Source organism: Alternaria triticimaculans (assembly GCF_023758025.1).
Source record: "Alternaria triticimaculans strain BMP 0046 chromosome Unknown scaffold_30, whole genome shotgun sequence".
In the NCBI taxonomy this organism is placed as follows: Eukaryota; Fungi; Ascomycota; class Dothideomycetes; order Pleosporales; family Pleosporaceae; genus Alternaria; species Alternaria triticimaculans.
Genome location: NW_026055987.1, coordinates 59,558 through 80,895, shown reverse-complemented (window position 1 = coordinate 80,895; position 21,338 = coordinate 59,558). Strand labels below are relative to the sequence as shown.

General features: G+C 53.4%; 10 protein-coding genes across 10 annotated transcripts; 5 read left to right on the top strand and 5 right to left on the bottom strand.

The window, feature by feature from the left end:
- Positions 1-933: 933 nt before the first annotated feature.
- On the top strand, positions 934-2,329 carry J4E78_010316 (uncharacterized protein; the record flags this gene model as incomplete). The annotated part of the gene is made up of 3 exons (XM_049370894.1): positions 934-1,065; positions 1,478-1,789; positions 1,883-2,329. The coding sequence occupies 3 exons, from the start codon at positions 934-936 to the stop codon at positions 2,327-2,329; spliced, it is 891 nt and encodes a 296-aa protein (XP_049217350.1).
- A 458-nt stretch (positions 2,330-2,787) lies between these two features.
- On the bottom strand, positions 2,788-3,624 carry J4E78_010315 (uncharacterized protein; the record flags this gene model as incomplete). Its single annotated transcript, XM_049370893.1, has 1 exon — positions 2,788-3,624. One exon carries the CDS (start codon positions 3,622-3,624, stop codon positions 2,788-2,790), a length of 837 nt encoding a protein of 278 aa, XP_049217349.1.
- Positions 3,625-4,461: 837 nt separating this feature from the next.
- Positions 4,462-5,049, bottom strand: J4E78_010314 (uncharacterized protein; the record flags this gene model as incomplete). Its single annotated transcript, XM_049370892.1, has 2 exons — positions 4,462-4,589; positions 4,722-5,049. 2 exons carry the CDS (start codon positions 5,047-5,049, stop codon positions 4,462-4,464), a joined length of 456 nt encoding a protein of 151 aa, XP_049217348.1.
- A 1,088-nt stretch (positions 5,050-6,137) lies between these two features.
- On the bottom strand, positions 6,138-7,012 carry J4E78_010313 (uncharacterized protein; the record flags this gene model as incomplete). Its single annotated transcript, XM_049370891.1, has 3 exons — positions 6,138-6,814; positions 6,860-6,963; positions 7,005-7,012. 3 exons carry the CDS (start codon positions 7,010-7,012, stop codon positions 6,138-6,140), a joined length of 789 nt encoding a protein of 262 aa, XP_049217347.1.
- A 665-nt stretch (positions 7,013-7,677) lies between these two features.
- On the bottom strand, positions 7,678-8,772 carry J4E78_010312 (uncharacterized protein; the record flags this gene model as incomplete). The annotated part of the gene is made up of 1 exon (XM_049370890.1): positions 7,678-8,772. One exon carries the CDS (start codon positions 8,770-8,772, stop codon positions 7,678-7,680), a length of 1,095 nt encoding a protein of 364 aa, XP_049217346.1.
- A 730-nt stretch (positions 8,773-9,502) lies between these two features.
- Positions 9,503-10,325, top strand: J4E78_010311 (uncharacterized protein; the record flags this gene model as incomplete). Its single annotated transcript, XM_049370889.1, has 2 exons — positions 9,503-9,543; positions 9,599-10,325. The coding sequence occupies 2 exons, from the start codon at positions 9,503-9,505 to the stop codon at positions 10,323-10,325; spliced, it is 768 nt and encodes a 255-aa protein (XP_049217345.1).
- A 200-nt stretch (positions 10,326-10,525) lies between these two features.
- Positions 10,526-15,365, bottom strand: J4E78_010310 (uncharacterized protein; the record flags this gene model as incomplete). The annotated part of the gene is made up of 2 exons (XM_049370888.1): positions 10,526-14,986; positions 15,033-15,365. The coding sequence occupies 2 exons, from the start codon at positions 15,363-15,365 to the stop codon at positions 10,526-10,528; spliced, it is 4,794 nt and encodes a 1,597-aa protein (XP_049217344.1).
- A 420-nt stretch (positions 15,366-15,785) lies between these two features.
- Positions 15,786-16,715, top strand: J4E78_010309 (uncharacterized protein; the record flags this gene model as incomplete). Its single annotated transcript, XM_049370887.1, has 1 exon — positions 15,786-16,715. The coding sequence occupies one exon, from the start codon at positions 15,786-15,788 to the stop codon at positions 16,713-16,715; it is 930 nt and encodes a 309-aa protein (XP_049217343.1).
- A 428-nt stretch (positions 16,716-17,143) lies between these two features.
- J4E78_010308 (uncharacterized protein) lies at positions 17,144-18,690 on the top strand (the record flags this gene model as incomplete). Its single annotated transcript, XM_049370886.1, has 2 exons — positions 17,144-17,254; positions 17,305-18,690. The coding sequence occupies 2 exons, from the start codon at positions 17,144-17,146 to the stop codon at positions 18,688-18,690; spliced, it is 1,497 nt and encodes a 498-aa protein (XP_049217342.1).
- Positions 18,691-18,841: 151 nt separating this feature from the next.
- On the top strand, positions 18,842-20,137 carry J4E78_010307 (uncharacterized protein; the record flags this gene model as incomplete). Its single annotated transcript, XM_049370885.1, has 2 exons — positions 18,842-18,847; positions 18,983-20,137. 2 exons carry the CDS (start codon positions 18,842-18,844, stop codon positions 20,135-20,137), a joined length of 1,161 nt encoding a protein of 386 aa, XP_049217341.1.
- Between the last annotated feature and the right edge of the window lie 1,201 nt (positions 20,138-21,338).

The window sequence follows — 21,338 nt, the reverse complement described above, 5'->3', positions numbered from 1 at the left end:
ACGGCCGTGAGTTACCAACATCCTGGCATGTGGCTTCAAAGCATCTCAAATACGAGAAGGCATCTGAGCTGTCGGCTAAAAGCATCATGCTCCATGAGGAAGACCTCCGGGCCGCCCTGCAGCGTGCTTGTCGTCAGGGTCTAGATGGCGCAAAGGCGGGATAGGCTGCATCGCAGGATTCAGCTCGGTCACACAATCGGCGCGAATCTGATCCTACGATGATCTTATCTTCGCCGCGATTTGCGCGCTTGCACATTCTCGAGGTTTGTGGGTCGTAGGCATCACCGCGATTGGCTCGGGGATCGGACGAGATGCCGCACCGTTGCCCTGGCCCGCCCAGGCGCCAACAGCCGCTTCCTATACGCTAGTCGAGGTGCGCTTTCACCCACTTCTTTCCTTGCTGGAAGGCTTGCACCCTCGTACTTCACAGACTCAACGAGGGCATGCATGCCAATTCCCGTCTTGCCAACAACATTGTCGAATGCCGAATGCGCAATGCGGCCTTCGTTGCGCACCTTTTGCCCAGGCGATACCACGAACGTGGCCATCGAAGACACTGATCTCCTCGGCTATGAGAACATGCGGTTGTAATATAGCAAGTCAAAAAAGAAGATATTGCACGTATTCAGCGTGATTCTGATCTATGGCCGGCAAGCCAAGAACTGCGCCGCTTTGTGCCTTCCTCTCTCTGCAAAGTATCGGATGGCGCACTCAGAGTGGGTGCCAATGTGATTTCGGGCCGATGTGATGTGATTACACGGGGTATCTGTTCGCTGACATTCTATCTAGTTAGTCTACGCCATGAAAGTCTCGGATACAGATTCAGTTCCATCCGCTCTGTTCCAGGTTGGTGGTTATACCGACCGACCCAGAGTTCAAGAGTGATGGACCAGACTTGATCGATCATCCAACACCATCGTTGCAAAGTACACCATGAGCATCGTGGAGCTGTGGACCCTCTATGCACTCGCTGTCTCCTTCACGTGTCTGCGAACATACGCCAGGATTACCGCCGTGGGCCTCCGCGAGCTACAAGTAGATGACTACCTAGTATGGATTGCTATCGTGAGTAGCAAAGAATGCTTCATAGATTCCATACTGCTAATAATCCGTTTGTTAGCTCATCTACACCGCCCAATGCAGCCTCGGGTACAGTCCGGGAGTGCACGTACATGGCCTCGCAAATGACGGCATGACGCCGAATGAGCGTGCTGCCCTGTCGCAAGACGACCCCGAGTTTAGATTGAGGTATACAAAGAGCCAGAACCTGGCGCAAGAAACGACATAGTGAGCCCCGGCGCACACGTAGCTAACGGGGCTTCAGAGTCATCGGATCGAAAATTCAAGTAGCTGGCTGGACCACCGCTGCATGCCTGCTTTGGTCTCTCAAGCTATGCGTAGCAGCCTTCTATCTTCGTCTCACGGTGTGTATATCCATCGCAGTAGGCCGGGAAGCTTTGACTGACACGAATCACAGGCTGGTCTTGGGATGTACACGACCCGCATTCACATCGCTTTCGCGTCCATCATCACCAGTTTTGTGATCATCATACTCACCATATACCTCTCCTGTCGACCATTCTGGCGCTACTGGCAGATCAATCCCGATCCCGGAAATGCGTGTCAAGCAGCGATATCGAAGCGTCTGATCTGGGTCACATTTGTCTTTAACGTATCCACCGACGTTTATCTGCTACTAATACCAATTCCTATGTTATGGAAGTCGAGATTGAGGACGTACAAGAAGATTGCCGCCATGCTCGTACTTGGCGCTGGCATGCTCGTTATTGTGTGTGCGATATTGAAGAGCATCTATCTTATCACGGCAAGTTACAGTGGCACAATCGCTATGGAATTGGCTTCGAGACTAACCGATCTTTAGGACCCTTTGAACAGTGCTGAGCTCACCGCCTCTTGGGGTACTCGCGAGACCTTCATCGCCATATTTACGACGAACCTTCCTATGATCTTCCCATTGCTCAAAAACTGGCTCACGCCTTTCCTACCCAGTACGATCGGCTCCAGCAACGCAAAAGGGCAAGAGCCTCCAGGCAGTGACTTTGAAACCATTGGGGGCGGATCCGGGCCCGGTGGAAACCGGGCGAGCCGGAGGGTACCGCACCGGGCGCGCCACGATTTCGGGGGCCTGACGCTCGACAATGAAAGTGAAGAAGACATGATCAAAGGAGACGATGTGGCTATGCATCGCATGCAGCGCAACGATCTTGAAGCAGATGGGAAGAACACGATCGTCGTGTGCAGCGAGGTCAGCGTGCCGTCCGAAGATCATAGCGGTGTCCAGAGAAAGGCATCTTTCCAAATCATGTAGTGAGTTATCTTCACGCTCCAGCGCAGACGCAACTATACGCGGCTACAACCCCATCTGACTCAATCTCTCTATCCGTGGCGTTCGTGGTGTAACTTGAATTAGATCCCGCCGCATTGACAGTACGCGACTGCTCCTAGGCCTCACACGAAGACTGCGCGCAAGGGTCGGTGAGTACGCTGTCGGCGGCTAAGTGTGATATTGCGGCACGATACAGGAGACGAGAGAGCCATGTCGGATGTAATTCCAGGCCAACTCCTAAGCTTGAGTTCCAGAGAGTCCGTTGTAGGAGTCTGTCATCTGATTAATGGAGGTGATCCATCCCCTTCGGTCTGCAATAGTACAGGAAGCGGCTCCATGGTAGGCTCAGAGACACTTGCGGCCGGCGCGAAGTATTGCGCTACGACACTGCTCTCTCTCCTTGATTCTTGTTCTTCGTCGCGTGTTAACTGTATCAAGTCTCACTTCCGTTTCCTCAGACCCATTGTTTCCTCAGCCGTTCCGAACCCAAACCTCCCCTCGAATCCCGGTACGTCTGCGCCAACCAGCTCGCCGTACCGTACCTTGAGACTCCTTAGCTCCACCGGCAGCTTGTCCAGCTTCGTCAAATCGTGTCGCAAGACAAGCCGTTCCATCTCCGTGTTACCCCTCGTGGCCGTCATAATCTGCAAGAAGCCGCCATCCGCCGCGGGTGTGCCGTTCCGCGACAGTGAGTATATTGCTATACCAGCGAAGATACTGGCAGCAACGAAGCAGATGCTGTACGGAAGAATGAGGTTGAGCGGACTGGCGAAAGAGTACGTGCTCTGATAGCGGGTGAAGGTTACGGGAATTGTTTCCTGCCATAATCCTAGAGAAATAGCGGAAAGAGTGATATTTGTGAGTGCATTGTTGAGAAGCTCCTCTGTGATTTCCAGGTCCTCTCTTGCGTCGTAGCAGGAACCCAGTGACTTTGGGTCAAACCGAGAGGTCTGGAAGATTGTTCCTTGGAGTGGCGTATCGAAAGGAGGAGAACTTAGCTCGCAGGACTTGTAGGAAAGGTCCCAATCTCCACATTCCTCGATTGCAGTCTTGTTGTCTTGAGCGATAAGCTGACAGTCAGGTGGGTAATGGCGTGCCCATACTATAGTATTTACGCCTTCGAGAAAGCTACCGAGCGCATCCAATATTGCCCATTCGTTGAATGCTGGAAGCGCACCAAGCACTTTCTGGTTCCAATCTTGAGCTGCCTGCGGATCGGCGGGAAGCGTCAGACGTATCACAGATGACCTTCTGGGAGATTGCCAATTCTTTCGCATGTCTGTCTCGTCGCTTAAGTGGTACTCGAGATTCTGAACACCGCGTGGAAATGTCACATTAACATCGTACAAAACAGATTCTGGAACGCAAGCCTGCTCGGTCGTCTCGACGTGAGCTTTGAAAACCGTGGTGTTTGGATCGCTATGCAAGATTGAATAACCGCTGATGTTGTGCTGTTGGACCGAGAGGGATAGCGAGTCGGTCAGCCACTTTGAAATAAAAACATCGCCGGACAGCGGCGGCGGATACCGAGGGTCTGTTTGGCTCTGGTCGTCTTGCCTGAGTGGGATGTAATTGTTGTACCGTGAAACATTGCATCGCAACTGCGGGCCCCGAAACTGAAGCTTGTACGTCGAATTCTCACCTGGGTATCCAGGCAACTGAAAAACGTGATTGTCAATCACGATGGATTGCGCGATGCTGCGCAGAGCTGGATTTGGTCCGCTATACCAGTTAGTGCTGACGGATGCGTTGTAAATTCGCCAGCTTACTAGTATTCAAACGTTCTTGCACGAGGCAAGAGTTCTACAGTCTTGTTGTTCTCATCAGGCATGAAGACACCCCGCTCGAAGCCAAATCCGCCGAAAGTCAATGTTGGAAAGCTGTCATTTCCAGCAAAGTCTAGGTCGCGAGGAATCGGCGGATTCATCACAGCCATTTCGAGCTCCTTGGTAGACGTATGGGGTTCAATTGCAACGATCAGCGCTCCTGGAGGATAAATTGTCGCCAGTCCCAGACACCATACGGAAAGCGCCATCGCGATCAATGTGGGTGATCTCCAGGTGCTTCGCAAGTCGCACAGTGCGAATATGTTGGTGCGAAGTACAAACATTTTCTCAATCGTATCGATTGGCAATGGGTTCCCGCGAAGAACGAGCCACAAATGCTGCGCAAAGGAGGTTCCAATGCTTGCCGTCAAGGCGGACTTGAAGATTGTTGTCAGAAGGATCGAGACCGCAGAGACCTGCGGCTGTGTAAGATAGCTCGTCTCAGTGAGCTGGTGATCCAGATTATGAAACAGGAAGTAATGCCCCAAAGCGGACAAAAGCGCTACACCAGTTTAACTCTGTTCAATCTTGTGCATGCGACTACGTACCCCCGAAATTGAAGCCTATGATCATCCCTGTTGTTTTCCAGTGCGTTGTGCGTCGAAAGGGATCAAAGCGCCGGTTGTTTTCCTGTCCTAAGCTGGCCGGGTTCGATGACGTTGACACCGAGGAGAGAGAAGGTTGCATTTCGCTCTCGTCGTCGGGATTTCCCACATTTTCAGGCAGATCTTGCTCTTGTGCATCAAGATCGTCATGCGGTTGAACTGAAGAGTCTGGCGTCGGTGCCTGATGCAAAGGGCTGATGTCGCCGTGTTCAGAGGTCGAGTTGGCTCTTGATATCGTTCGCAGACTAATCTCGTCGGAGATAGGTGCCATGGTAGCAAGTTAGACGCAGAGCGAGATCGAAGCTTATCGAAAGGTAAAGTTCGAAAGCGGTGTCTTTATCTCGAACAAAACATCAACTTCAGGTGCTGCAAGAAGCCGCAAGGCTGAGGTTGCAATGAAGGGTCGGAATGACGCGTACGTGAGGCGCGGAGACCGGTCACCCTCAACACTCCAATCAGCCCGATAGACTGTTATCGAATATAAAGTGTAGTGTCAGACTACGCCTCGCTGACCTTAACATGGGGGCGAAGATCGGCAAACGTCCCATCGGCGCGGATATCACTGAAATATATTATGTGGGGGCGTTTCACTGCGTCGGCTCCAGGAATATGTAGGCGGTACTACCTTCGCAGCGACGCATTGCTCGCATTGATGCGCAGCGTCGTCTGACCTGTTGTCGAGTTGTTGCCACGATCGCCAAAGTTGTTGTGAGCGCCGGACATTGCCGCCCGCGGCTCGGTACTCGCACAACCTCGAAGATCCCGTAAGCCGCGCCGTTAACCTGCGCACCTGCCACCCTGCATCTGGTAGCCACCGCAGCATTGCTGGGGACAATATCGGACGCTGCACCTGCGAAACTACTACAAGATGCGACTGCGACTCAAAGCTTCGTTCCTCACATTCGCCTGCGGCGCTTTCAGTCAGCCTTGTACGTTCAATGCGCGGGGAGATTGCCTATAAGCCGCGACAATCCTCATGGGATAGAGGCCCATGCCGCGTTCGAAAGAGACCTCGGAAGGCTCGCGCGAACGCATCGGTACCGACACCCTTATCTGGAACGAATCAAAGGTATAGCGACACATATTTCATCAAAATAGCGAATGCATGAACAGTATACGGCGTGGAACCATGCGCCCATGGGACACCGCCGCGTGAGGCCTACCCCTTTTTTCGATCTTGGCCTTTTCACTCCTGTTAGCGACGCTTCGTTCAAAAAGCTACATGCCGCCGATAACGACAGTAAGCATTTTCCCTGGATCCATTCCCGCCGCATGCGACACTCAGCAAGTACACTACCAATTGGCCCTTCGGCAGAAATAGCCCCCGAGCCACCACCACGCCCGAGAATGATGCTGTATCTACTGTCGCAGTCTGTCATCTAATGGAAACGAGCCATCCCCTTCGGTCCACAGTATTACGGGAAGCGACTCCATGGTGGGCTCTATGATACCAAAGAATCCTTCGAAGAAAACTTTGGTGCCGGGAGATGTACCCCGGTCTTCGCCCAGGGTAGTAGTGGCCGCTTGATCGTCGTCCGCCCCGTGGTCGCTCGCGTCCCCATTTATATAGGCTTTTGCCATGAGTATGTCCTCCTTGTGAGTGAGAAAGTACCCTGATAGTTGCTGGACGACGTCTGCAACTGTGACAGTACCGCCATCTTCTCTGGTGACAACCAAGGGTTCTGGTCGCTGATAGCGACGGTTTTCCTCAAACCCAGGCTCGTCGAACTCGTCATCGCTGAAGCCTGTTTCAAGAGATGCGAACTGATTGAGCTCGTCGATGCTGAAGGCTATCTTGGTAAGGGGGATCGCGGAAGCTGGTTCCGATGCGATAGCGTGGCCTTCGAAAGGCGATAGACAAGGCTTCCCACCGGGTGTCTTTGGTTCGTCGAGAACGAGGATGTTGGAGATGTCCTCAAAGACCGACCAGCGGAGACGCTCGAATGCGTCATTGAGAGGAATGGCCCCTCGGGTATTGGTCAAGCTTCCATTGGGGTGATCGGGCAGAGGCGCGGTAGTCATGCTAAGGCCGAAAGCTGTTGTGTACAATTTGAAGTGATTTTGCGAGCATACCTAGGTACCTCGGCCACACGGGTGTACGGCTTTGACGGGGACCCACTCTGGACCCTTGCACCCAATCCGGCTTAGGACCGAGGCTCGCCAGCCCCGGGCCTTATCAGATCGGCTAATGTCTGACGGACCTTCATACCTGAACGACGAACACACCGATGCATCTACTCTGGCCTATCACGTCTATCTGGGTGCCTGGGGACGACATCTACGTGAGCAGAGCGCCGACACGAGGACAGATAGGCGCTACAATCCGACAACCAGGCTGCCGGCTCACAACGCTCGCGCTACAAAGCAATGTCACATCTGCGCAACCATGTTCACATGCCAGAACAAAGAACCGTGGCCCGTGAAGTCCAAAACCACTTGTAGGTCGCGTCGTGCGCACTTCGAAACGACATTGTTGGATCCATAGTGCGAGATATCCACGAAGGGGATCGCTAGTAATTTGTGATCCCATGTCTATGCGTCAATTCCCACTACGACTCTTTGCCTCTCGGATTCATCGCACATATCATTACCGGCAATATTGTGGTACTGTGTGAGGCTCAACCCAAGCAAATGGCAATGTAAGTTCCGCACTCTACGCATACTTGTCCGAAGTTTCAGCGACTAACATCTGTCAGCGGTGCGATAAACCAGTCCAACTCTCCCCTTCTCAAGCTCCCCGGAGAGCTCAGGAATTGGATCTACACATACGTCCTCGATAGCAGTGTCACTCATGTCAAGCAGCGATATCAAAGCGTTGAATCTGGGTCAAATTAGGAATCAACGTATCCACCGACGTCTATTCTCTACTAATACCAATTCTTATGCTATACCTCGACTCTTATGCACCCTTAGAATAGTAGCTCTTCAGGACTAACATAAGGTTGTCCAAGGCCTCTTTATCGCTGACACCATAGCCAGAGATGACCTTCTTGAAGGGCTTAACGGCACATGCGGACTTCACCTTACCCCAATCCTTCTCCGACAACTCCCCATCCTTTGGCCAGAATCTCACATTGTGAGCATTCACCTCCTCCAACTTCGCATTCGACCTCCAAAATTTCTCCACGAAGATTGTGTCCCAATCTGAGCCCTCCTTCGCACCCCTGAAGGCTTTGCTTAGACCCATGCCAAACCGAACAAAACCCTCCCGGATTGATATCGGCTTCGCGTTCACCAGACTCCACCTATTCAACTTGATGTCAATCTTGACATGCTCGTTCTTCTTGGCGTACTTGAGAAGACCGTGAAGAACTGGTAGGCGAGGTGTACGTTCAGGACCCCAGCTCGACACATACGTGACCGTGCGCATCGTGCGATCCAGAAATGCATCGCTCAGATTGAGCACTCTGACCAAATGCAGGCCCCGATCTTCTTCGACGCGCAGATGGTTGATAGACATCTCCAGATACCTGGCCTCTCTGCTGAACTCTTTGCAGATTTCGGAAATGCGATTGTACGGTGCATTACCGCGAGCCGGATCTTGTAGGAAGGATTTGCCATCCTTTGGTACTGAAATGGCTATAGTACCGGGGTCGTCGAGGACATACCTCCAGATGTCTTGCCGGATCTCAGGAGGAAGTTGGAGCAGAGCGCTCTCACCGGTTTGATAGCGCGAATACTTGACCTTGTTCATCGTGAAGCTGCCGACTTCATCTCCTTGCATGGCGAACATGACCATAGTGTACTTGGGATGTAGGCGCCAAGTCGTTCTCAGATCCGCGTTCTTGAGAACCTGTTCCTTCGTTCCGCCTCCCATGCGCATTGTGGAAGCGTCGATCGACAGTATGGAGCTGGTCGTGATGGCTCCAGTGACCTTGTCGAAACAAGCGAGCTTGATGATGGCGCCATCGAGGGTGATCGCGAAGCGCTCGGCTGATGTGTCGTTCTTGTAGTTTCCGGTATAACGCGTAAGCGTGGCAGCGCTGAGAGCCATTGCGATTGCGAAAGGGAGAGTAGTGAGAATGTAAGAGCGAAAGATGCTGATTGCGAAGTAGACAGCTGGAGAAGTGTTGTTGTGCAAGCGAAAGTTGAGAAGGTCGATAAAGCGGGGGCGCGTGTTGATACAAACGCTCGCATGCTCATTCACCCTCACTTCTCACCGGTCCTGGGACTTTGTGCGCATTCATCTCATCCTCAACGTAAGCAAATTCGCGGTCAATTTGAATCAGCCAGACAACGCGGCTATTCAGCGCGCCAAAACTATGCCCATCGCGCGGCTGCGCCCCGAAGTCAAGAGGATCTTTGGGACGCGGAAGGCTTGCGTGAGTATGGACGTGCATGTAATTGTCGGGCACGGCTGTTGTGAGTGACACATCACGTTTGTTACACATCGCGCGGAGCGGTAACGGCCCTTGAGCTTTGAGTGGATACGTATTGATGGAAATGTTACCGGTCTCCAGGTATGCTTGTGAGCTACCTTGCGAGGATGAGTCATTGGATGTATCGAGCAGAGGCATCATACGCGACCACACACCGCTGCGACCTCTGCGACTGAACGATTAGCCCGAGGTGAAGGCGGTCGGAGCAAAGCGCCCTACGTCATCTCGTTGCCTAATCGCTCTCATGTCAGTCTCGCCTAGCTTTACGCTATCAATATCTTGTTGTGACCGTCACTTCAGTTACTCTCTCAATCTCTACCCTTGGACAACCCACGACACTGCAAGATGGTCGTACTTACCGATAGCTCGCCTTGGAAGCAGGCAATGTAAGCGCGAGAAGCCGCTAAGATGCATTTTAGCATTGATACTAACGATGCACAGTGCTCTGCGCAACCAACGCACCTCCCCGCTGCTCAAGCTGCCTGGCGAAATTCGCAACACGATCTACGGCTACGTACTCGGGCACCCAGTGTGGTATGTCGGTAACTCTCACGAGAAGCGAGATGCCGAAGGCAACGTCTACGAAATCTTCCGACTGTACGAAGAGACCCAGCCGGGCCGCCACAAGCCGAGGGCGTCCTTCGGTCCGTCCTTGCTGGGTGTATCGCGCCAAATACACCTGGAGGCATGGCCACTTTTCTATTCATCAAGCACCTTCGTAGTCGGCAACCCAAGATTGTTCTTCTTCTGGATCGACTCACTGCCTGAAGTTGCGCGGCTTGCTGTCGCCTCCGTCAGTTTGGCTAAACTCGCCCTTCATGGACGGGTTAATGGTACAAGCGTGGATCTCGACGTGTCTGACGCCTTGTACCCCCGCACGTCATTCCCTCCCCTCGACATTCATCAAATAAGACAAGCCCCCACACTCGCCTCTTCCTGGGAATACAATGTCCTCACATCCTTGGGTGACGTGTACTGGAGACTACCCGGCCTGAAGCATCTTCACCTCACTGTCAAGGTAACATACGGCGAGTTTCAGGGGTTCCATGCCCCGTATCGTCGAGTCGAGGACCAAGACATTGAGGCCAAGGTGCGCTCGACGGTGGCGAATGTCTTCGCGCTTCCCAATGTACACGTTGACTCGGATGTGCTTCTTTACAAGAGATAGAGCGGCGAGAAGAGCTAGGCTGCTCTACCAAAGCAAGATTACGATCAAGTAGTAGCAGCGGGAAGGCTACGTTGTATATTAGTCGAGTCGAACACACAACAAAAGACACATGTCGGATGCTAACGTACTCTTCCTTTGAGGAATACCATGCAATGAACCATAAGTTACTACTATACATACGCACTTGCGACACCACCCGCTCAACAAAGCGGACACTTCAAGCCCACCCTCCCCATCATCTTCCCCACTTCCCCATTACCCTCCTGCTCGCCACTCTCCTTCTCCAAACACCCCCGATGCCACAAATGCCTACAAGCAAACAGCACAAGCCCCTCCCCCCTCTCCCCCTCCTCCTCCCCATCATCCAACACATCCGCCTGACTCGGTCTCTTCCCCTTCGCCTTCCTACTGCCCTCCCCCTCCTCCCCCTTCCCCACCATCTCATCCCTCACTTTCCTCCTCCCCTCCTCCCTCTTCTCCCACGCCTCCCACACACCCGGGCCCGCACCAGGCCCCCAAGCCCTCTTCTTACACCCCTCGCAGACCTGGCCGCGGGGTCTCCACCCGCGCTTCCGCAGCTCGGTGATCTCGTGGACGTGCTCGAAGGATTCTTTATCGAGGAAGCGGTTTGCGAGGCTGAGGATGGTTTCTTCGAAGGTGTAGGCTGCGAAGATTTCGGATAGGACGGACCGGAGGTCTGAGAGCGAGGGCGAGTAGGTGTGTGTTGCGCGGGTGAGGAAGCAGCGGAGGATGCGGAGGAAGGAGGGGTTGGATTGGGTGTGGCGGAGGGGTGGGCGGGTTGTTGGGTCTGAAGTTGAGTGAGATTGGGGGGTCTTTCGTGTGGGTGGGATGGTGGTGGACGTGAGGAGGGCGGAGAAGGTTAGTTGGATCGAGGAGCGGAGAGTGGATACGATGCGAGCGGTGTCGACGGTATCTGCTGGGTCAATGCCCGTTGATGTGATGGATGCATCATGGTCAGCAACGGCGCTGGATGTGTCTCTGATGAGTCTCACGGACGTGTCGACAAGCTCAAGCCATAATAGTTCGTCTGGCGCAAGATCCCCTTCACGAACCTCTCCGTATGCCGACTTCCGTCTGTCGATAGTTGACTCTGGCCGCGGCTCTTTGGATCGGGTCTGTCCTTGACATAACCATATGCCAACCTTGATGTACTTCTGGATGTCTTCGAGAAGATCGTGGACTGCTTCCTCGGTGTTGGCCACATCTGGCGTCTCTGATGCGGCTCCGATGAGACCTATCAAGGCAGTCTGAAGCGTACCAAGATGCTTCACTAGTCGGTCCATGGCTCCCTGGACTAGGCCATCTCGAGCCATCAAAATGACCGCACCGTCAATGACACCGCTCTTCTCCAGCGCGGGCAGAACAGGATCCAATCGGAGGTCGCTGGACTTCAACGAGCCGACGAAGTCTGCGACATGCGCGCTATTGTAAGTACACATAAGCTGGACGTAGTTCTCGATGAATCCAGAAGGTAAATTCTCATCGATGGGCGCAACACTGCCTGTCGCAGCTTGCTCTGGTTCGATCAGAGCCTGTAGATAGCGGTACTGCGCATCGCTTCCGGCTTCGATAGCGTCGAGAACTGGCTCGAGCAGGTCGGGCGCATATTGCTTCAATGTCACCGCAGTTTGCGACGCGTCGATCGCAGCCAAGTCTGCAGCACGACTGACGATGACTGTCTTGACCTCGTTCAGCTGCTTCTTGTTAACACCTTTGCTTGGCCGAAAGATGTCAGCAATACATCCAAACACCGCCTCTTCGTCTTCTTCATCGTCAAGGTACGTTTCGAGCAGCTTAGCGTATTGGTGTGCGCTCCGGTACACGGACTTGAGCACGCGATGAAAGCCAGCCTTCTCGAAGAGCGGCACAAGATTCTGTGGACTGGGTGGGTGGTAGATGGAGAGAAGATACTCGACTGAGAGCTGACAGTCTTCCTTGATCGTTTCCGTAGGGTAGTCGCAGAGACCGATGAGGACTTGATGCAGCGACGTGCCTGGAAGCATTATATGTTGCGGGTATTTCGGTAGATTTCGCGCGACGAACATGTAGAAGTAGATGATGTCCTCCGGGTCGAAGATGTCGGTATTCATGATCCCGAAAAGGTAGTTGATGATGGACTGGCGAGTGGGAGTGAGAGCGGACCCTTTGTGCGTGCCGTTAAGCTGGTCCCCGTTTGACGCATCTTGCTCGCCATTCAAGAAGCTGTCTTCAAAGGCCTCGTTCAACATGCTCATGAAGCTCGAAGCGTCAAAGTCCAAGACGAGCTGCAGATACGGAAATGGAGGCTCTGGGCTGCCGTCAGACTGTGTCAAGATGACATCGCCCGAGCCTGGAGGCCATTCCATATTCTTACCCGAGAACAGGAACCGATACATGTCCTTCTTGGCACTATACGCTTGGTCATCCTCCATGAACGCGCCGCCAGGATACACCCGCCCGGTGAAGGTGTACGCTAGGTAAGGAAAGATCTTCTTCGCGGCAGTGAGATAGATGTTCTCCGTCTCATTTACATCGAAGTCTACGAGCTTGATAAGCTCAAGGATGTTGGTGAGTGGTGTGATGTAGTCGCCGATAGCCCTTGTCCACACGTAGATCAGCGCGTCGTACAGTACGTATTGTTGACATAGCATGGTGACTTGGTTCAAATCCATCGTATCGGTGCTGAGCCGGCAGATCATCTCTTCGAGCTGGGCGGAGCGATTGGCTGAGGCGTAGAACGTGATGAGGTCCTTCAAGACGTTCGGTGGTACTGCAGTGATCTCATCGTCTTGTATGTATGGCTCGAGGGTTTCGAAGAAAGCCTTTTCTGCTGAAGCCTCTTCGTAGGTATCGTACACGTCTTCGAACAAGAAGTCGTATTCCTCCATGCATAGTAAACCTGTGAAGACCACCTCAGCAAGCTCTTTCGCTCGACGCTCCTGAGCATCACGATCTACGTCGTCCTGTCTTGAGAAGGAATACTTCAATGAGGCCGTAATCATCTCGAGCAGCTTTGGCTGTACAAGCGCATGGCGTGCTTTGTCATCGTCGGGCAGTCCGACGGTGAGCTTGTCCGCATCCCCGAGGTAGTACGAAGTCGCGAGACCGATAGCGGCAATGTAGTCGCCATCTTCCATCAATGCCAGCAGGCGGTCAGCCCAGTTTGAGAGAGTGCCGATGGAGCAGTCGTTGAAACCCAGGAGAAACAGCCGACCCTTGTAAGCCCGAAAGCTCATGTAGAAGGCATCTGCCACAACACCATGTAGCGACGCATCTTCTTCATTAAGCTGCTCAACTACCGGCTTGAGCTGTCGTGAGAAAAGGTCCGAGTGGTAGATGTGCTTTTGCAGCAAGTCGAATGAGTCTGTCACGCGGAGGGTGTTGTCTTCCAAGATCATGAGGCGCTGACTGATGGTAAGCATGCTGAGAACTGATCGACTCAGCCACTGAACAGCAACAATAGCTTCTTCCGCCTTCCAGCGACTCCGAGGTCTGAAGCGAAGCTCAACAGGCTTCTCTCTTTCCGACGGGGGCGGCAGGATGGAGTCGACTTCGAGTATGGTCAGGACGTTAGACCAACAGTACACGAGCTTTGTTTTGGATATCGCGTTCTCGGAACCGTCGGAGGAACTCTTCAGCTTGACAGCCGGAAACCAAGCCAAACACCCGCTCAACGCGCTGTGCGCTTCCACATCCTTGGGTCGGGGCGCTTTGTGCTGGGTCTGTGCAACCGGAGTAGTCGAGACAATGACTAACAGATAGGGTGTTAGCAGTGCGGTCAGACCCATATTGTCGGTTGGCTGCTCAACGTTGCCTAATGGCAGGGGAGCGAAGGCCAGCACAGAACTTGGTTTCCGAGGTTTCTCCAGTGACTTTGCCGACAATGGATATCGCCCCAAGATCCGCGTCGTCTTGACCGTCCGCGCGATTGCCCCTAGCCCACGTGTCGCGAGATGGGAGAAGGCCATGCCTGCGTCATCTGCGGAGACGAGGGCTGTGCGCCGGGTGCCGAGGAAACCCAGATGCAGAATGGCTACGCCCGAAACATGGCCATCTGACTTGTTGTCCTCGAGAGACGCCCTTTCCAGAGGCGGGATGTGCAAGAATGGCTTGGCCGGCTTCGCCAACTCCCATGTGAAGATGTGACCTGTCGCATGCCCCCCTGCAATGGCCGAGTGATCAGCAGCGATGGCTAGCGAAGTGATGGCACCGCATTCGACAGCCTTCGTACCCGGTCCAATGATGGACTTGAGGACCTGCTGGTAGTCGAAGATGAGGATGAAGCCTTTCGACGTTCCTATCGCCAACGAGACCGTCACATGTAAGCATGTGGGCCTGCCGAAGTTGCGCTTGCCAATCTCCGAGAAGACTTGTCCAGTGATCTTCTTCAGCTTTGTCCATCGCACGACCTCCCACGGCGCTTGAGGTGTCTCGGACCCGTCATCGGACAGTTGTTGGAAGACGAGATTGCTCGATACGGAGGATTGTCGCGAGTGCGGCGAAAGGAAGGCAGGCGACTGGCCGCGTGGCGTTGGTCCAGGGGATGGGGATAGGCGGGACGAGAAGCGGCGTTCGAATGGCTGCAGTGAGGTCGGTCGGTGAGGGCGAAGCGAGTTGTGCGACACGGGCACGCTGCTTGTGGGTGAGGATATACCGGAACCCTATCTTGGTCAGAGGATTCCCATGTGGATGTGCCATGCTGCATACCTGAACCGAGGGGGTGTCGTCGGGTATGTCCGTCGAGGCAGGGCTACCTGCCACCTCTATAGTCGGTCGTATGGACAGCACTGATGCTGAATCATGCGTCTCTTCCTGGGGGCTTCTCCGCCGTGTCCTGGCAAACGTCAGGCCCTCGATACCGTTGTCTACCGACTGCACATCTTCGCTGTCCTCTTCGTCCGCGCTTCTCCGCTCGGTCGCGCTTCCCTCAGAACCATCTTCTTGTGTCTCGAAAGCGCCCATCGCGCCTTCCCTGGCGTCTATCTCGTCTCCATGGTCATGGTGAGCGCTGGAGTGGCTCTCTTCCGAATCTGAGCTCATCAGGCTCGTTCTGCGCAGGGCATTGCTTCAGGCGCACATCTGGTAGCTGTGGGTAGTTGCGCGATGTCTAGTATCTTTCTCTTGGAAGTTGTGATTCGTGGGTGTAATCGAGACGGCGCGGGGGTTTCGGTGATGGTATGCGGTACGGGTCGGTGCTGCCTACGCGAAGGCGAGTTAGGCGTGCGTCCGGGCGGGTAGCGCGGCAACCGAGGGCGTATGCGACTGGTGTCAAGGTCAGTGGAAGAGTGAAGGGCGCCCACGAGGACTGGCATGGACTGGCAAGGATGGCGCGTCTCGGGAGCTCATGGCGCAGTTCGCAGATCGCCGCATGTGCCGCGCCGTTGGTGAAGGTCCAAGCTCCAAAGAACGTCACTCGACGCGCAGCCAGGTACACTTTCCATTCACAACCCACAAATCACGATGCCTTCAATAGGACCCACCATGCCGCCGCACCTCTCCAAGCGCAGTCGCGACGACGACGATGATCGCGCATCGAGTCCAGAGTCCGGCGGCAAGCGCAGACGAGTCATCGGCCCAGCACCTCCACCTTCCGCATCCTCACCTCCGCGCACAGCTGGGCCTTCACTACCACCAGACACGCGATCACGGTCGAGCAGTGTGGACAGCGACGTCGGCCCTGCACCTCCGCCAGCTTCAAAGCCGGCGCGCGTGGTCGGGCCTGCTCCACCGCCAGCGCCTCTCGACGGGCGGCCGCCCAACTCCCAAGACAGCGACTCCGACAGCAGCGACGATGACTTTGGGCCCGCGCCGCCACCAGCTGGAGGAGTATCTTCAGGCTTCGACAGCACTATGGGCAAATCGGCGTTCGACACGGAACCGCAATTCAGCGACGCCCCGAAGAAGGCACAGCGCGACGAATGGATGACACTGCCCCCGACGCAGGACGACCTCGCCGCTAGAATGGACCCTACAAAAATGCGCGCACGCAAGTTCAACACAGGCAAGGGCGCAGGAGGCACTGGAGGCATGAGCAGCGCATGGACCGAGACACCAGAGCAAAAGCTCAAGCGGTTGCAAGACGAGGCCTTGGGCATAACCGCGCCCACCAATTCTGCGCCTGCCACTTCGGAGTCAAAGCGGAACAAGGAGGAGGAGAGGAGGGCACGCAAGATGCGCGAGAAGATCGATGCCACACGCGGCAAGAGTCTGGTCGAGCAACATCAAGACAAGGGCACCGGCAAGGAGAAGGAGGACGATCCTAGCAAGCGCGCATTCGACTATGAGAAGGACATGGCTGTGAGCGGCTCGCTCAACCACAAGCAGAAACGCGAGATGCTCAGTAAGTCAAAGGGTTTTGGAGATCGCTTCTCGAGCGGCAACTTCCTGTAGCCGCGAGACGTAGACGTATGCATGATACGATTGGATCAAGTGTGGCTTCCGTTCCTGTCAAAGGAGTGGTGTAACGGGAGCTCTTTCTATGCCCAAAATGCACCACCACATACCGATTGGGCGAGGATCCCCAGGCGCTACCACCTGATTGGCTCGATATACGCGGATGACGGAACTCGTCCCCGGCCTGATTCGACCGCAGCGCCTTGACTCACATCACGCCTTCCGCTTCCGCCGGCACGTTATGATATACCGAATTGAACCACAAGCGGAATAGACTCGAGATAGTGCAAATGATTCATTCTGACCCAGAGTACGTGTGGCTCAGCGTGTCAAGAGCTACTATGCTGACCATGAACCGGTGTATCGTAGCAACGTATATATTGAGCGACCCTCGAATGCATGAAGTATAGAATCCTATCCCCACCATGGCTTACAAGACCCCCAAATTCGAGCAGCTCGTACTAGAGACGATAAATCAATTTCACGTCCCCGGTCTTTCGCTCGCAGTTGTACAAGGCGACGACATCTACTCCAAGGTAGCTAAGTCTCTCCACAAGAAGCACTGCGCATCACTCACACCGCTCAGGCCTATGGCTATTCGGGACTACCCGACACCCAAGCGACTACAGACACCCTGTTCGACCTCGCAAGCACCTCCAAGTGTACCACTGCGGCGGCTGTGGCTCTTCTCGTAGACGATGAAAAGTACCCAGACGTACAATGGACAACACCCGTGTCGAAGATCCTCCCCGGCGACTTCGTTCTTCCTGACACTTATCTCACGGAGCAAGTCACCATTGAAGACATCCTTAGTCACCGGAGTGGCATTGCAACTCACGACGAGTCCTACCTCAGCGCGCGCGCCAAACACCCCGACAATGCGAAGTCCTTGACCCGCAATCTGCGCAATCTCGAATTCGTCAAACCACTTCGTACCGAGCACATCTACTGCAACATCATGTTCAGTGTCGCTGTGCACCTTATCGAAACTGTGACTGGTATGCCCTACACCGACTTCATCCGGACCAAGCTCTGGAAGCCACTCGACATGATCAACACATTCCACGATGTACCCGACATTCAAGCCCGCAGCGAAACCGATCGACGCGCAAGGCCATACTACTGGAACAGTGAATCCGAGTCTCACGTCGCACTCCCTCACTACCCTCCAGCACCAGAAGGCCACGGCGCAGGCTGCATCTTCAGCAGCGCAGGCGACTACGCTAAATATATCCGCGCGCTCATCAAACGCGACCCGATTCTGTCTGAAGACAGCCACAAAGCGCTCGCCACGCCTCGCAGCTTCGATCTCCTCGGCGACGAGAAATGGTCCATACCCTACAAGAGCGACGAGCTCTACACCCTCGGCCTATCCCGCACGAGCTATCGCGGACACACGGTCATCGGGCATTACGGCTCGGTGCCCGGCTTCAAAGCCATGGTTTGCTTCCTCCCCAAGTTCGCCTGGGGCCTCGTCATCTTCGGGAACTCAGATGACGCCATGTACGTCAACGACATCCTGAAGTTCACATTGCTGGATGATGTTCTCTGCGTACGCGACGAAGACCGCGTCGATTGGAGCGCGTTCTTCAAGAACTTCCAGGCCATGGACGATGTCGAGGAGGCGGAGAAGCCGGATTGGACGAAGGTGGAAGATGCGCAACCGCTTGACGTACCTCTTGACACGATAGTCGGTAGCTACCACAACGTTGGGTACAAGAGCCTCGAAATCGAGATGAAGGACAGCAGGCTTGTTGCGGATTGCACAGATCGATGCTTTCCGTATATGCTTACGTTCGCACACCTCAGCGGTAACACATTTGCGGTGGAAATGCACGGCGTGTGGGAGGGGAAGCTGTACAGTACCATTCGAGGCGAGATTCGAATAGAGGCCGGGAAGGTTGTCGCGGTCGGTGTAGGGCTCGAGAGCGACGTGAAGGGCGGTCTTATCTGGTTCGATCGTGTAACGTAGCCCACAGGCAACATCGTTACACCGTAGGCTTAATCACTCCGCCATGGCCCTACCACCGCGACTACATACCACTGTACAGCACCGTAAAGCACTGTAGTCAAGAATCCCAGGAGACTATATTAATCAGAACCCACCGCTGCATCTCGCTTGCATGTTCGTAAGGTGTTTAGTAAAGGCTACCCACGATTATCACGTTGCTGACTTTGACGTTCCCCAGGGCTCGCTGGCGCGCTACTCAACTACCCCTCATGGTGCGACCCGTCTCTCGCAACCTGTTGGATGTCATCCGTAGAAGGCTGAAACACACGCTGGTGGCCTTGAATCTTACGTCAGATATGACGCATGCACTCAATTCACCCCGTCTTTGCTCTCGTACTTGACTGCAACTCCGGCACAACTCACGAATGCTATGGCCAACGATCGTGCTATCGCACTCAAGGCGCAGATTCGTGACGCAGCTCAGGGCCAGCAGCAGTTGCGACCGATATTCACGTCCTTGAACGGGGACAACTCATGGCTTCTTTCCTTTCCACGTCCAACCGAAGAGCGGACTACCAGCGGAAAAGCATTCTACCACGTTGTACACGACCCATGGTTCAACGGCCCTGTCAATCTATTGGGGATTTGGCTAGCAAGCTTCAGCCTGTCGTCTCCACCCGCCGTCAACAACGGCAGCGATGTAGAAGCAATTGCGCGCGACGTCGGAGCTGCAGCCGCAGACGCCGGGTTCCTTCCCATCACAACACCCATCACTCAAGATGCTTCCACGATTGACGCGATCTTCATACGCTTCCACTACGACGACCATCTGCACAAGCCGACTCTGCTGACATTCGCATCAAGTATACCCGTGTTCGCGACAACAGAAGCGAGCGCGATCATTCGCGGCTGGAACCACTTCGACAACATCATCACCACCCAAGACCTGGAGCCGGGTATCTTCAACGGCGACTGGACATTGCTTCATCCAGGCAGCCCATTACCAACCTGGCTAACCGTCTTCCGAGCCCGCGGCCACCACGAGCTCAACTTCGCTAGCGCAATCATCTACACGCCTTCACCGGACGTGCACGAAGCGGTGTTGTACTCCCCGCACGGCATGCGCACCTCCCAGGAGTCTCTGCAGACCCTTTTGCGTAGGTCAACGCCGGACTTCAAGGTGCTTGCCCTTCTTCACGGGCTCAAAGAGAGTTGGACGTTCAATTGGCAGACGACGTTCGGCGTTGCGACGGGGTTGGAATTGCAAAGGCAGACGGATGCTAAGTACTGGATTGTTACGCACAACTCGCCGCTGAGGTATCGAGGGCTGTTGTGGGCGATTGTTACGGATATCTCTCGAACGTTGGAATGGGCGCTCTGGAGGGAGAAGGAGAAGGCACCGGGTTCGGAAGAGAAGAAGGTGAATGTTGTTGACGTAGAGAACGGCGGGTTCTTCGTGCTGCAGTAGCTTCCAGGACGCACTTTCCAGATCTCGCTTGTACCCTGCGCCTCTTTCGTATTCAGCGCGGTGATTTGTGAACTGTCTTCCACTTCTTATCCAGCGCGTCGTCGTCGTCACGGTCCGGCTCCTCGGCCCGCTCTCTACCGACAGCAGCCACGTCTCCTCCTGCCCTTGCCTTCCTGCTTCTTTCGTCGCAACATGCCCCTCAGTAACCGTCGCGCCCCAAACGAACTTCGTCATCCAGCCCAGCGACGTCACCTGCTCCGCGGCAACCCACCACAGCTCGTCCACCAGCACCTCGGCGGCCGCTTCAAAAACAGGCGTAAGCTAGGTCCTTTCGCAACCGCCAACCTTGCGTTCCTTCTCTTTCTCTTCTTTCTCGTTCTCTTTAACAGTCCTCTGCGCCGACCCCGCAGCCGCGACTAGCAAAAATGCGACATTCTCTAGTGCGCCTTTTTTACTTCCGCTCGGCGAGGTACGCAGCCTCGAGGCAACAGCAGCGGGTAATGCGCAGAAGACAACAGACAGACTATATATATTTACAAAACGTAATCTATAGTAGATTACCTTAGATAATCTACTAACCTTAGTAATCTATAAAACTAGCTAGTAATCTATAAATCTAGTTAGTAATATAGTAATTTTATACTATTATCTACTAAATAGATAAAAAAAATTACTAACCTATTATAGTTTAGTATACTTATTAAGTATTTTAGTTAAAATTTAAAAAAATCTAGTAGTAATTTATAAAACTAAGTAGTAATCTATAAAACTTTTATTATAATATAGTTATTAAGTAATAAAAGTACCTAACTAAAAGTAGAAATAAGCTAACTTTATTTAGTATAGTATAGTTATTAAGTATTTTAGTTAAAATATAAAATAATTTAGTAAAAATTAATAAAACTAGCTAGTAATCTATAAAACTATTATTATATTATAGTAGCTAAGTAGTAAAAGTATCTAACTAAAAGTAAAAATAAGCTAACTTAGTATAGTATAGTATAGTTATTAAGTATTTTAGTTAAAATCTAAGAAAATCTAGTAGTAATTTATAAAACTAATATTATATTATAGTAAGTAAGTAGTAAAAGTAATTAACTAAAAGTAGAAATAAGCTAACTTATTATAGCTTAGTATAGTTATTTAGTAATATAATTAACTTTATATAGAATTAACTAGTAATCTATAAAACTAATATTAT